Below are 14,129 nucleotides of genomic sequence, written 5' to 3'. Positions count from 1 at the left end.
AACACGAAAGTTTGAGTTTTTTAAGAAATGTGAATTAAATTATAATAAAGATATGAATAATATTCATGTTTAGATAATTTCCTGTCTATGCTTTTACACTCCTGTTACAGTTGGTGGTGGTATATGCACGAAATAGCTGGACTGCTAATAAAATAAAAACAAGAAAATAACCGCGATTTTTAATGTCGATTAGCTTCGACATTATATGGAAAGCAATAGTAGTATGCCCTGTACTTATTACAATAAATGACGTAAGGCTGAATGTTTCAATCATGTTTTTTTCTGCAATGACTTTTATGTTATTTGTTTCTCGTGTCTGATCAGCCGGATGTTCCGGTTCAACTATCTGTTTGAGTTTTAGCGGTTTGTCAAACAATGGATGAACAGACTAAATTTGTTTTGCGCAGGATATTTAAAAAAATACCGAGCAGAAATATCGAGGATCTTCTGAAAAATTGGAATTGTTTAAATGCAGATCAACTGCGCGCGCTGGATTACACCAGACCCAAATGGACTTTAGTGGAAAGCATAATCAGTTTCTGCGAGGTGAGAACGTTAATTTACATTCGCTGAAAGACATTCGCTGAATAGGCTGACGCTTAATAACACCAAATGTTTAGTTCGTTTTTAATCGCTTTTGTTTCACTCTTTTCGATTCTGTGGGGAATCGTTTAGTAACGTTATAGTCTTCCGTGAACCCTATTATTCATTTTTCAGACTGACTATATTTTCAGTATAAATGTAGATATTTGTTTGTCAGATTTGTATCTTCCGTAAATGTGTATATGCTATGCTTTTTGCATAAGGTGTTTTGCTATGTGTGTGTGTTTATGTGTACGCTAAAGTTACTTAGACCTAAACGCTCTCTAGGAACCTCACTTAAATGGATTTACGGTTAAATTAAACGCTATGGATAAACCAAAGTATCTAGAGTTCCGTTCCTAAACACAAGAGATCACTTGTTAAAGAACAGTTGTTTTGAGAATCACTTTCTCGTTCTGTGTTTTAGGAGAGAAGATTGAACCTGAAGCATATAACCAATTTGGAAATGATCAGTGAGTGATTTCCCAAAATAATGTTAAACAAAGTAAATAATTGCAGACATGCACTCTCTTTCACAATGTTCATGAACTTAACATTTTACAAATTCATGTAGGTTTTACATTTTGTCTTTTAATAACTTCAGAGTATTCAAATGTATATACATTTTAAAATCCATCAGACCGTATAGAAAACCCTGATAATGACACCTGGCATACATGTCAACTTGTTGAGCCACAAGGTAAGAGGTCTTATGTATATATTTGATTTCAAAGAATGTGTGTTTTAATGTAGCACATAATTGTTTGTTAAATAAATTGTTGTGCTATTTCTTTCTCTTTCCACAGATGATGCACGTTTTGTGGAGTTGACACAGTTTAAGGAGCAGCTTAAAGCATACTTAGAGGGGGTTATCAGACATGTAATAACCGTAACACACAATAAAAAAAACAAAGGGGCAACTAGGGTTGTGTACCGTTCATATTTAAACAATAATTTACCTTAACAATAAGACCATTAGATAATATACCATAAAACAACTGTTAAGGGCTCAAAACTCAAATAGTCCACAAAAACTAAATTAACAGCACCATTTTTTTATTTTTTTATTTAACAGTTAGGACCGCTTTACGTAAAATGTATAACTATTTCTGCATTTAAAATGTGCATGATTCTCGTGCTGCGTTGTCCACAGCTTCAAACTGCAGCTTAACCTCGACGACCTCAGTCACCTCTTTCCATCATTTGTTTAAATCATGTTTTTTTTACTGTTCTAATGTGCCTGTAAGGGATAACTTTGTTTCTAGACTTTGTCAGATGATTTGATTAATTGCTGGCAGGGCCCGCTGTCCTACAGGCGAAACAGGCAGTTGCCTGAGGCCCGATCTTGCCGATGGGTCCTCGTAAGCCCACAACACTAGCCTTGGTACCACAGAGATACCTAGACAGTGGAACCGCTTGCCTTGCTGCAGCGGTAGGGAAACGGCTCTGTACACATTTTTTGTATTTCTTAACACATTTCAAAGGTTTATACCTTACATGGAGTACAAAAACAACATGGGCCGGATGCAGAAACTGCTTAGACTAGTCTTAGAAGTTATTCATAAATTATTTTTCTTCAAGACTGGTCATAACTGAAGTCGATTACATAAAGCGGTAGATTTGTATACTTGTATACGTAAAGTAAGATGATAAGTCCGAACTAACTGCTGGTCATTGTTAAGGCATAACTTAGCGGCTAAGTAAATGCAACTGGGCCCATGTCTCTAGTTATTAAATAATATTATTTATGTAAAACTTCTGAATTCTAAAGCAGCCCCCCAGCCAGGCAAATAGTGCAAAACAGTATGCAGCAGTCTGGCCTTTAATCGCTCTCGCGGTACTTAAATCTCATACGCTGATACATTTGTGCAGCACCGCATTAAGTTGAACGCATCTATTCCTAAAGACGCTGATTAGCTTGTACATGTGTTTTATATCAGAGTTCAGGCTAATCTCGGCAGGAAAATGGATCTCGCGGGCCAGAGTTGAGAACCAATGCTCTAATATGTCCTCACTGACTGTTAAAGCCTTTTGTCCTTGAAGCATGTTTTAGTAGATTGTGATGGTTTTAACTCTGAGAGAAAATGTTATACAGTTAAATTCTTTGAAGAGAATTTTAATAGCCTAACATCAAATACAGTTTAGATATTTTTTTGAAAAAAATAATACAATTATTAATTATAATATAGACAAAAAAAATCTCACCATATAAATTGCCATGGAAGCTGGTATTGCGTAAAACAAACAAACAAACAAACAAACTTGACAAGCTTGAATTTTAACATCCTTATGACATTAAATAATTTTTCAAGTAACTGGATAACTCAATAACTGGAGCTGAAATGTTTCTTTACAATTTACAGTAAATACTTTGTCATTTATTTTAATACTTTACTAAATCATAATGTAAATGTTATTTTTTTTTAACCAGAAAATCCGCAGCTCAGCCATTCATTCAAAGTGGTCTTTTGCCAGGACTGCCATGCCTGCGCTGTTGATGTACGATCGATCAGCCAATGCCCAGTCTAGGTATTCTTATGTCTATGGTTAGGACTGAGATTACACTAAATTGAAGAACTAAAATTGAATAGAAATCTAGCGTAACCGCAACCACACTAAGAGATTATTAATTAACGAAGGAATCACAGAAACGGTGAGGACAAAATCCACAAAGATTTAATAATAGATAAAAAACCCACATATTGCATCTCAACTTTATTTATATATAGCTTTTTACAATTTTCATTGCAAAAGTACATACAATAAATAACAATATAGATACAATATTTAAAAAAACTAAAATATCTTAAAAATGCTGAGTAGCAATGTGGGGATTATGACACTATGCGGAGAAGTCAAGTAACATTTTTTATCATATGTGTTCTATCAAAAGTCCCATTCCATATACATAGAAAGTTCCCAATATTCTTGTCTCTGTGCTAATAGTCCACAGACTTTGCTTAAATTTGATAACACCAGTGTAACAAATAAAGATAAAAGAAGCTTAATCTTAATCCAATAGTGGGATTCTAGTTATGATATGGTAGATGTTGCATCCACAACATATTTTGGAGCTAAAAGAGAAAGATTAAAAGCAATAACAAGTCTTAGTGTCTTGTGCGTACAAGTATTAACGATAAATAATAATTTTACACAGAAGGAAGTGTTGTCTGCGTTGACAGGAAAGGGCCAATAGGGGTCAGTGTCCACAAGCATGTTGTGTGTAACCCTAACTCTCTGTAAATCCCTTTGGATAAAAGTGTCTGCTAAATGACTAAATGTAAATGTAAGTAAACAGAGACTTTTGAAGCTTGAGTTGTTAAATACTGAAAAACATTCATAGATAAATTCAAATTAAAAATAATTCAATTGGAAATGCATATGAGTAAACCCGATGCCATCGTTTATTAACCTGAAGGGAGGGGGTTCAAGCAGACATATTACAGTGCATAGGGTACATTGTAGGGTAGGCGTCTTTGCATAGGCTAAGGCGTAGGTCCAATGCAGAAGTTAAAAACAGGCTTTATGTAGCCAAATGTTTAGTTTAGTGGAACCTATTTTCAGTAAAAAGTAATTTAGCCTTCAGTCATGCGCTTGTCTATCAGTGCCCTCGCCCCACAAAGATTTAATATGTGCGGGTGTAAAAGGTTTATTTAATGCTATTATTGATAAAGCAGAAAGAAATCAATAGCCTGCAGAATACAAACATTTCCCCGGCTAAGGTACAAAACAGCAATGTTAAAAAAATGGGGTTGCGTGTATTGTATGTAGTGTTAGGCTAATGCAGAAAACATGTTTAAACATGCACGCCTAGAGAGTCAGAGCACAAAATACGAAACTGAGTTCTCTTCACGTCTACTTACTCTGAAACGGACAAATAAAGTCAAAATTACGACAAAATTCCCATATAAGCAAGGGTCCATTTTAAATTCACTCCGTTTTATGAACGTTAACAGCTTGGAAACAAAACAGACGCGTCACAGTATATTAGATCTGTATATCTGTATAGAGCGCTCTTAAAACGCCAGTAGCATAATAAAGATCTCTGTGTGAAACTTTATAAACACAAAGGAAAAACTTTTTCCATTTTTAACTTCATAGTTAGGGATGGGTACCGAAACCCCGTATTAATCGTGCCCCGGGACAAAATTATGAAAGACCGATGCATCGAAAAAGCTCTGCCCTTATCGGTCCTCAGGAAAAATAATCTTCTCAACAATAGTTTCTAATTTTCTATATCATAAAGAATTTATTCTTTGAGTCATGCATATTCGTTATTCCCGCCAGATTGAGCAATGTGGCACATCACCTGTCTCTCGTGCAGTTTGTCTCTACACTGCGCGCACACACGAACAGCCGCACAGAAGAAAGACTCTCTTAATTCTTGACGATGGCGGAGAAAACTAAACGTTCAAAAGTGTGGTTACACTTCACCAAAGTTGATGCTCACAGTGACAAAGTTTGTGCAACACTGCAACAAAGCTTGTAAGGGTGGAAACACAAGTAATCTGTCAAAGCACCTGTCAAAAGTGTATAATGTACAGACAAAGAGATGCACTGTTTTTGACTGCTTACCCCAATCTAGTTCATCTCTTGATGCCCCAAGGATTAAGGAAGAATTTAATTCAATTCAAGTTTTTTTAAAGCGCTTTTCACACTGCATTGTTCCAAAGCAGCTTAACCGGGGAAAACAGGAAAAACAGAAAAGGTAAAACAGTGCATGGTGTTTATAGAACAAGCAAGATCATTCTAATAGATAATATCTAATTAATAAATAAATGCAGTCTCCGGTCAGCAAGCCAACACTGCCCTGCTGTGTTTTATGAAAAATATTTGCATATATTATTTATATATTTATTTTTAATTATTTATTTATTGTTAATTATGTTAATTCAAATAAAGGAATGTTGATTCTGTTCATAACTTGTTTCTATTTATATCAAAAAGTACCGATAAGAATACCATTAAATTAACGGACCCATAAGCAGTATCGATAATAGTAATAATGTTAATATCTTAACGATACACATCCCTAATCCCCGTTGTTGTGTAAATGTACCACCAGTCAGTTTGTCATTGCTCACCATTATAGTGTAAATATCATATTTTCTTCAGAAATTCAGGTAAGCTGTTAACCTAAATATTTTGCTTTTCAAGATTTCCATTAAGATAAAGAAACATGAGGATGAGGCTTTATGGATGAGGATCGCTTGGGGAGATAACTTCAGCAAACCCAATCACCTCAAGCCAACCTATGTTGTTCACCATCTGCATACCTCTTATGTGTTCATCTGCAACCTCATGGCAAAACACAAGATCATTCTATATCAGGTCACTTTATCATTACACTCTTAATCAGTCTACCTCTCATATAATATTGTGTTTTCAAAATCAATCATTTCAGTTAGACTATATTGTTAGCTCTTTAAGGGGGGTGGGGGTACTTGAGCGATCTGTTTGTTTTCTCAGGATTAAATACGATATTACATTTTTTTGTTTGTTTTGGCTGTGTCTGCTGGTGTTTTCACTGTTAGGCTTTGACTGTATCCACTAAACATGGGTCAATCAAGGATGCACACCTGAGCAACAGAAGTCTTACTGCAATGAGGACTCTCCTACTGCGACATTATCAGCAGGTAACATTGTATTTGCAAAGTTTAGTTTTAAATTTATCAAAGTAACACATTTTACTATTTTTACTTTTTACCATTACTTGACAATACTCTTTGATAATACTTTTTTGATTTTTGATAGGTTTTTCCGAACAATCACTCAATGATCTTAGACGAAGGAAACACTTGTGCCTCTCGTATGTTCTTGATTATTGATTGCATCAATGTTTTTCTGTAATGCAATGCTTTTAAAACTTGTGCACATTCAACATTTGTGCATAAGAACTGTAATGTATTTTTTTTAACATGTTTTCTAGTGTAATGTTCATTTTGCCTAAAAGCAAACATTTTTCTTAAATAGTTTGTGCTTTCCTACTATCCTTTAAAATTGACCCATCCTTGTTCTAATGTTTAAGAAACTATGTATGCATTAACTTATATTTTAACTGTTATACAGATCCCTGTATTGAAAAGGAACATGCTCCCCATGAAGAAAGAAGGGATCAGTTGGCCTGTGAAGCATTTGGGGACAGCCCTACTCCAAAGCTGGAGACAGCTGTGTATAGAGTATGTGGATGAAATACATTTCTGACCAAACATCCGAGTTGGTGTAGTTATGAATGTACATACTTGTAATAGTATACATGTAGTTTAAAGTCACCACACATACAGCTAAACAGAAGTCTTGCATAAAACATTGAGTTTTAATAAACATACTTCTGTGTTTGTTTCCAGCTCGAGACGAGATACAGGGGAAATGGCAAGACCACCTTGAGTGAGAAGGAGGAATTATTCAGAGGTGTTGTTAAGTTCTCAAGCACCAGTCTGCTACAGTCCTTGCGACACTGTGTTGCTTCAGGTGAGAGGTGTTAAAGGCACCGTTTTTTTCCCCTGTTTTCAAAGCTTTGATTGTGTTTTTTTAGGTTTTTACCAATGGATGTTCATGTTTCTAGTTTCAAAAAACCCTTTATATTTAACATATTTCAAGTCTATCGTCCACCGCTGTCTCTTTTCTCACAATTCCGACTGGATTTCTTTTCTGCCTTCTGTAATGCTCTGATTGGTAAAGCTGACCAGGTCTGTCATGATTGGTTCCAAGCTTGGAGTATGTGTGTGAAGATGACCCACTCATACTATATTAGCAAGTTCCGCTCCTCAAGGTGTTGTGACTGGTCTGTCCCCCTCTCAGTGCACATGAATTCATGAGCTTTGGCTTTTAGCAATAAACAGTTACAATGGCACCAACTTCACTTTATCAGTTCATAACATGTGGATCGATCGAAGTGTAACAGAGGTCTGCTAGTGCATAGGCAAACGTCAATCTTTGTCAGAGATGGCGAGGGAAATGACATCAGACCGAATGGCGTCAGACCGGTTGTCACTAATAACACAGTTGGATAATAAAACAAGCAGATTGACAAGGAGACTGCAAGCAGGACTTCATAGGAAGTTCCATATAAGTGTTTTAGACCGAGTTATGCACACACACACACACACACGCACACACACACACAATATCAGTGTGTTACACAGAACAGCTTTCACAGCCAATATTAAAGTCATGGAAGCTGTTATTTGACCGTTGGTTATCTTAGAATGTGTGTAGCTGAATTCTTATTACCAGCTGTAGGGGGATGGGATGAAAGTAAAAGTAGTTTAGCGCGTAGCTCTGTCAAATGTTTACAATCTATGATAACCAAACACTACTCCAGCGGCTCTTCCTCTTCTCTAAGGCAGACCTTGCCCCTTTTATAATGTATTCCTTTGGGCAGAGATAATTAAAATCACTCAGTATGGTGACATCATGTACCTGGAAAGTAGAGGGCTGTAGTCCGATCCAGACATTCTCTGTAGTCCTTGAAAAGCGAATTCTGTTAAAGACAATATCTCACTTGAACATTGAGCTTAATCATTTTGCTGGTATTATTTATGCCCTTGCAGCAACATTACACACTAACTAAAGGTTTAAAAAAATGGGATCGCGGGGTACAATAGTGTCATTTTTGTTTTGATAAAGCGACTGTCAAAAAATCAAACCTTTCCAATGTGTGAGGGTGTCGCAACAAGAACTACAACATTGCATAGTATTGCATCTAAAGGTTAAATCCCATATATTCAACAAATGGAAACATTCTAGATTCTGGTTGACATTGATCCAGAAAACGCCAGAAGGGGTTTTACACTGATTAAACATACTCTTAACAAATGCCTAAAAGCGGCTTTCTGCCAATCTCATATTAGTCTTGAGTACCTATAGAGTAGTATTGCATACGTCGTATCTTCGAAGATTATTAAGTTTGATCACATTTATAAAAGATAGATAGAGCTGTACGATTATGTCCAAACTCATATGGCGCGTGGAGGGGGGCAGGCTGAACTAAAGCACATTGTCAACAAAACACAGACATCAGTTTCACTCATCACATAGGATTCATGTCCGGCATCTTTTAGCGCTGGGACGGCTCCATATATCAGTTTTAACTATCTCCAAATCCAGCATTATATCCACCATTTGTATAACATTCATCAGCCAGATGCAGTGAACAAACAAACACCTGAACTAGCGAACATATGCTCTCTCTCTCTCCCGCACACAAGTGAAAGTAACGTGTGCATGCTCCTTCTCCTGCTCTCCTTGTTGCGCCTGGGCATGCCGCGTGCTTTTCCAGGAGAATAGTCCAATAAGGGACTAAGAAAAGTTTTTACAAAACAGTTTTATATGTTCGAAAAAACCTTCCGAAACCTGTACAATCGCTGGGGGAGTGTATTGAGCACAGAAATGCTACGTAATAGGACCAACTCGTGTTTTGACAAGTTGACCATGTTAAGCATGAGAAGACAGCACATTTAACATTGTAAAGAAGTCAGAATGCATGACACATCGTTGCAGCACCCCTTCAAGGCAACTTGCAGGGATTGAACACCGGTTGTGAATGTGTGAGGTCGTGTTCAATGTCTATTCCTGATGTTAGATGGATCGTTTTAAGCTATTTCGTTCAAGCAGGGCTGAAGTCAAGTCCACCGTTGTCGAGTCCAAGACCAGGACTAGTCAAGACCGAGTCCAAAGAGCGCGCTCGCTTTTGACTTAGGCTATATAATATTCAACACAATCAGGACTGCTATTTAAGTCAAAACCCAAAATTACAATTTAGTGTAGAATTGAATACAAGTATGGGATAGCAGGATCCTTACCTGAATCTTGTCTGTATCTAATCCTCATACTGTACATGCTTTTCAGTGCCCTTCTCTGTGTTACACAAGTCCATGTTTCACTTAAGAAATATAAGAGATTAGAGGATTTCTGATCCTAGGCTTGCTCGGGGCCTCGTAAGAAGTCCACTCAACTCAACTTTATTTATATAGCTCTTTTTTACAATTCCCATTGTTACAAAGCAGCTGTACATGAGACATATTGACTATAAGCAAAACAACTAAAGTCATTTACCTGTAAAATCAAGGACAAGGTGAAAACAAAGAAGACAGATATAGCCACATACAAACGCTCCACACACACAATATGCACACATATTTACACACATCGACATAGACACACGGACAAGCACGCATGCACTCACAGTGACAGCACACATTTAAGATACAGGAGAGAGAAACACAGGTCAAATATTAAACGGATTATACATTTCTATATGCAATATTTATTATGTAAAACTTCTGAATTCTAAAGCAGCCCCCCCTGACAGTATGCAAACGGTGGCGAAGAAACCAAAACTCCAATCGAGAAAAAAAACCTCAGGAGAAACCAGGCCCCTCCAGGGGATTCCAGTTCCCCTCTGGCAAAAGCTGTTGCCTCTGCACAAGCTCGACAGTGCTTGCACGACAAGGCTTAATTAAAAAATAAATAACTTACTGTTACGGAAAATTATAGATTTAAGATTATCATTAATAATCCAGTAGCATTTGAAATTTTGTAGTGGCGTCCTTTATCCAGCTTTATCATCTCTGCTCTTATCAGGTCACCACTTCCCATTCTCCGCACTGCCATCAGGTCTGGGCATGAACTGCATCCTGCGGTAACCTTGGAACAATGAGACAAGACTGGCTGTGAGTGGAGAACTGTTCTGCACACTTTGATGCAACAAGTACATCAGTTGTTGTTGGAAGTGTACCTCGTTCCGGTTGATCTAAATAATGCAGCCTAAACCCTCTGAGGATTTATATTGTAGAAGTGTAGTGTATACAAGATTTAAAAGATGCGTCTTTAGTCTAGATCAGTGGTTCTCAACTCTGGCCCGCGAGATCCATTTTCATGTAGAGTTTATCCCCAACTCTGATATGAAACACCTGAACAAGCTAATCAGCATCTTTACAATAGATGCGTTCAACGTAATGCGGCGCTGCGCAAATCTATCATCGTATGACATTTAAGTACCGCAAAAGAGATTCAAATGCAGATTGCGCGGTACGCATTTGAATCGGTCTCGCGGTATTTTAATGCGATATACCAAACAATCTGCTCAGCCCAACATTAAATTGAACGCGTCTGTTACTGAAGTAACTGATTCGCATCTTCAGGTGTTTTATCAGAGTTGGTGCTAAACTCGGCAGGAAAGTGGATCTCGTGGGCCAGAGTTGAGAACCACTGGTCTAGATTTAAACTGACAGAGTGTGTCTGCCACCCGGACAGTGCAGGGAAGGCAATTCTAAAGTTTAGGCGCTTACATCACAGAGGTAAGACATTTCTGATAGTTGGTCACCAGGTTTGCACATGTCAAGATACATTTTAGTCGACTTGGCTGTCGCTCAGCAAATTTGAGTTTTGGCTTGCTTCACAGATTTTCTATAGGACTGGGGTCATATTACCGTAAATGGGCCTGTCCCTCAGCCCCTCAATGCAGTGAAGTCATCCTGTACCCATAGCAGAGAAAAAGTCCTAAAGCATCTTTCCAAAACTTTGCTTCTCTGTGGGCATGGTGTTCTTGGGGTCATTGTCAGCATTTCTCTCCCTCCAAAAACAGGAGTCAATTTTGGTCTTGCAGTACTTTCTCCAAAGCCTTTTCTGAATCATTTGATGTTCATTGTCAAACTTTAGACGAGCCATGCAGGCCTTCTTGGGCAGGAGGACCTTGCGGGTACTTCAGGATTTCAATCTATTATGGCATAGCGTGTTACCAATGGTTTGCTTGCTAACTGTGGTCCCAACTGTTTTGAAATCATTAACAAGCTTCTTCTAGTTCTGGGCTGATCTTTAACCTTTCTCATGATCATCTTTACCCCATTGAGGTAACTTGCAGGGAGCTCCAAGGGCAATTAAGTATTTCCAAATAATCACACCAACAGTTGTCTCCTTCTCACCAAGCTTCTGCCTGTAGCCTATTCAAGGTTTGTGCAGGTCTACAATCTTGTCCCTGACATCATTTGAAAGCTATTTGGTCTGGACCATGGTCGTGGAGAGGTTGAAATGGAAGATACAGATTCTGTTGGCAGGCATCTTTTATATACATAACAAGCTGATTTAGGCATACTTTCTTAAAGTGGCAGGACTAATCTGTGGTCCATATAGGCAAATAACCAATCTTTGGAGCCTAAATTCTTGCTGGTTGGTACGGCATCAAATACTTATTTCACTGACTGAAATGCAAATCAATTTATAACATTAATATATTTTTTTCCATGATTTCTTTGGTTGATATTCGGTTATTGATATTCGATATGCGGATATCAGTTAAAATAAACCTACCATAAAAATGAGACTTTTTTTTTAATATTTTCTGTTTCAAAGTTTCACATAGCATCTTTAGGTTCCAGTAACATAAAAAAATCTAATCTAGATTTTGATTTTAAAAGATTTATATTAAAAAAATGATTATATTATTAAAAGATTATTATAAAAATAATTCCCAAAATGCCATTACATTTACATTTAGTAATTTTTTCATTAATCCATAACTTTTTTCAAAATTAAAGAAATCCATTGAATCGGTATAAAAGTTATTTTTCATATTGAAGCTGTTGAAAATACACAACAAAGTAGATCCACATATAACAGCCTCTGAACTCAATACAATACTAATCTTACTTACAGGCACTGGAATAAAAATACATTCAATCAGTCAATGCTCCTAAAATGTATTCGACTGGTAATACTTTTAATGCTATAAATTAGTGCCTCATTTTCTTAATCTCCTAAAGGAAATGATTAGATTTTGATGGGTCATGTTTCTTCCCCACCGCAGAAACCAGCACAGGTTCATCAATGCCGTCAAAATTGTTCATTTTTTGGTTTGTTGGTTGAACACAAAGTTCAAAGTAGATCATGGAAACTAGGAACCGACCGTATTCAGAGCACCGCCATTACTGTTTACAATGCGTGGAAAGGTGTGTTGTGATTGGTTGAGGGGATCGATCGCATTCTGCAGATAAGGGAGACTGGCGTATATAGCGGTTTGGAAAGAAAGGAAGAAAACAAGACATAACACAAAAAAGTAAAAATCCTAAGGTAAAAAGTATTGGATTTGAATGTACTCAAATATAAAATGGTTTGAAAAAAAACATTTATGAATGTAGTGGAGTAAAACTTGTACTTGAAACTAAACATACTTAAGTACCTACCCACCTCTGGCAATAACATATAAAAATACATGCAATTCTACATTGATCCGGAAAAAACAGCAGGATAGTCTCGGATTATAGTCATCTGCTAATACTTATAATTATGAGCAATACTGTTTAAAGGAATTGTCGCTGATCTCATCAGATGTTCTCCAAACTTATCAGGCATTATGGGCGAAGACTGTTATCTTGGCAAAAAGGTTTTAAAAAGTATTGAATAAAAGGGTACAATTTAATATGAGCAAAATGAGATTCACCCCATTTAAAATTCTTATTTTATATTTAAAGGCTTAATGATGCAGATTTATTTTCACATATTAACCTAGGGTATGAAAAATTAACTGTATGCTTAATTGTATTTGTAAGTATTTATTTTGGATACAACATATCATGTGAAAATAAACAAATCAATTTAATAATAAAAAAATATGATGCTGCATTCTTTCACAGAATAAATGTTTTTTTAATAAACATTGTTTTCCTGCTGGTGGTCACAGAATAAGTCCTGCTGATTTAAGAATAAAATAATAAAATAAAAGCTTTCATAGTAATTTTGTTTTTCCCACTTTATATTTAGGGGTAAAATAAGAATGCTTTTCAAAAATAAATGGAATAGATTTAAAATAAATGTAGTCCTTACTAATAATTCATTTTTTCCTTGGCAGGGATGGCTGAAGGTCCAGTTACTCCACTATTGTCTGCCATCACTCAGAAAGGAAGGAATTATTTCGTCATCACAGATAAAGGACCCGGTGTGTCCAGCTAAGTGTCAGTACAAATTTTCGGATGACTGAGGACACCGATGTTTCATTCGCTGGGACATGCATTTGCAATACTGTGCATGCGGCAAAGTTGAAAAATGATTTGCATGTATTGTCTCTGTATTGTTCATAGTCATGAGAGAGGACATGACACCGCTGAATTTTGCTGCAATGCTGATTGAGCGACAAAATATAATGTTTTTACAGTTGAATCTAATTAATACATTTATTAGCATTTTTTATCTTGTTTCTTTAAAAATGATTTTAAATAAAGGATTTGATCATTATATAAAAAACATACTGTGTAATTCCTAGGTTGTTGCTTGTTCTGTACACTTTGATTGAATAAGTACAAAGTGTAAATTTTTAGACCACTTGTATGTTGTTATTTTGAATTATTAATCTTTTTACCTGATTTCTTTTAAAGGTTTAAATTAATGTAACCTTTAACCAAGTTTATTCACAACAGCCAGATCGTTTGCTTGCATACAGACCGAAAAATAAATTATATAAAAAAACATTTTTGTACTTATTATATATTCATTTTTACTTTTCTAACTTCATATTGTTGTTTATACATACATATACATATATATATATATAT

At 36.3% G+C, this 14,129-nt stretch overlaps 1 protein-coding gene across 2 annotated transcripts; it reads left to right on the top strand.

The window, feature by feature from the left end:
- The first annotated feature begins 275 nt into the window (after window positions 1-275).
- cenpn (centromere protein N) lies at window positions 276-14,045 on the top strand. 2 transcript variants are annotated; one of them, XM_056766251.1, is made up of 11 exons: window positions 276-546; window positions 1,010-1,055; window positions 1,223-1,282; window positions 1,389-1,462; window positions 5,740-5,913; window positions 6,117-6,218; window positions 6,337-6,391; window positions 6,652-6,761; window positions 6,930-7,053; window positions 10,168-10,256; window positions 13,430-14,045. In XM_056766251.1, exons 1-10 carry the CDS (start codon window positions 376-378, stop codon window positions 10,227-10,229), a joined length of 978 nt encoding a protein of 325 aa, XP_056622229.1. In that variant the 5' UTR covers window positions 276-375; the 3' UTR covers window positions 10,230-10,256; window positions 13,430-14,045. The 2 variants fall into 2 exon arrangements, with proteins under 2 accessions (XP_056622229.1, XP_056622228.1); XM_056766250.1 differs by lacking the exon at window positions 10,168-10,256 and having other exon boundaries at window positions 306-546.
- The last annotated feature ends 84 nt before the right edge of the window (window positions 14,046-14,129 follow it).

This window comes from Triplophysa dalaica, chromosome 14, assembly GCF_015846415.1.
Source record: "Triplophysa dalaica isolate WHDGS20190420 chromosome 14, ASM1584641v1, whole genome shotgun sequence".
Classification (NCBI taxonomy): Eukaryota; Metazoa; Chordata; class Actinopteri; order Cypriniformes; family Nemacheilidae; genus Triplophysa; species Triplophysa dalaica.
This window is presented reverse-complemented; position numbering and strand designations above follow the sequence as displayed.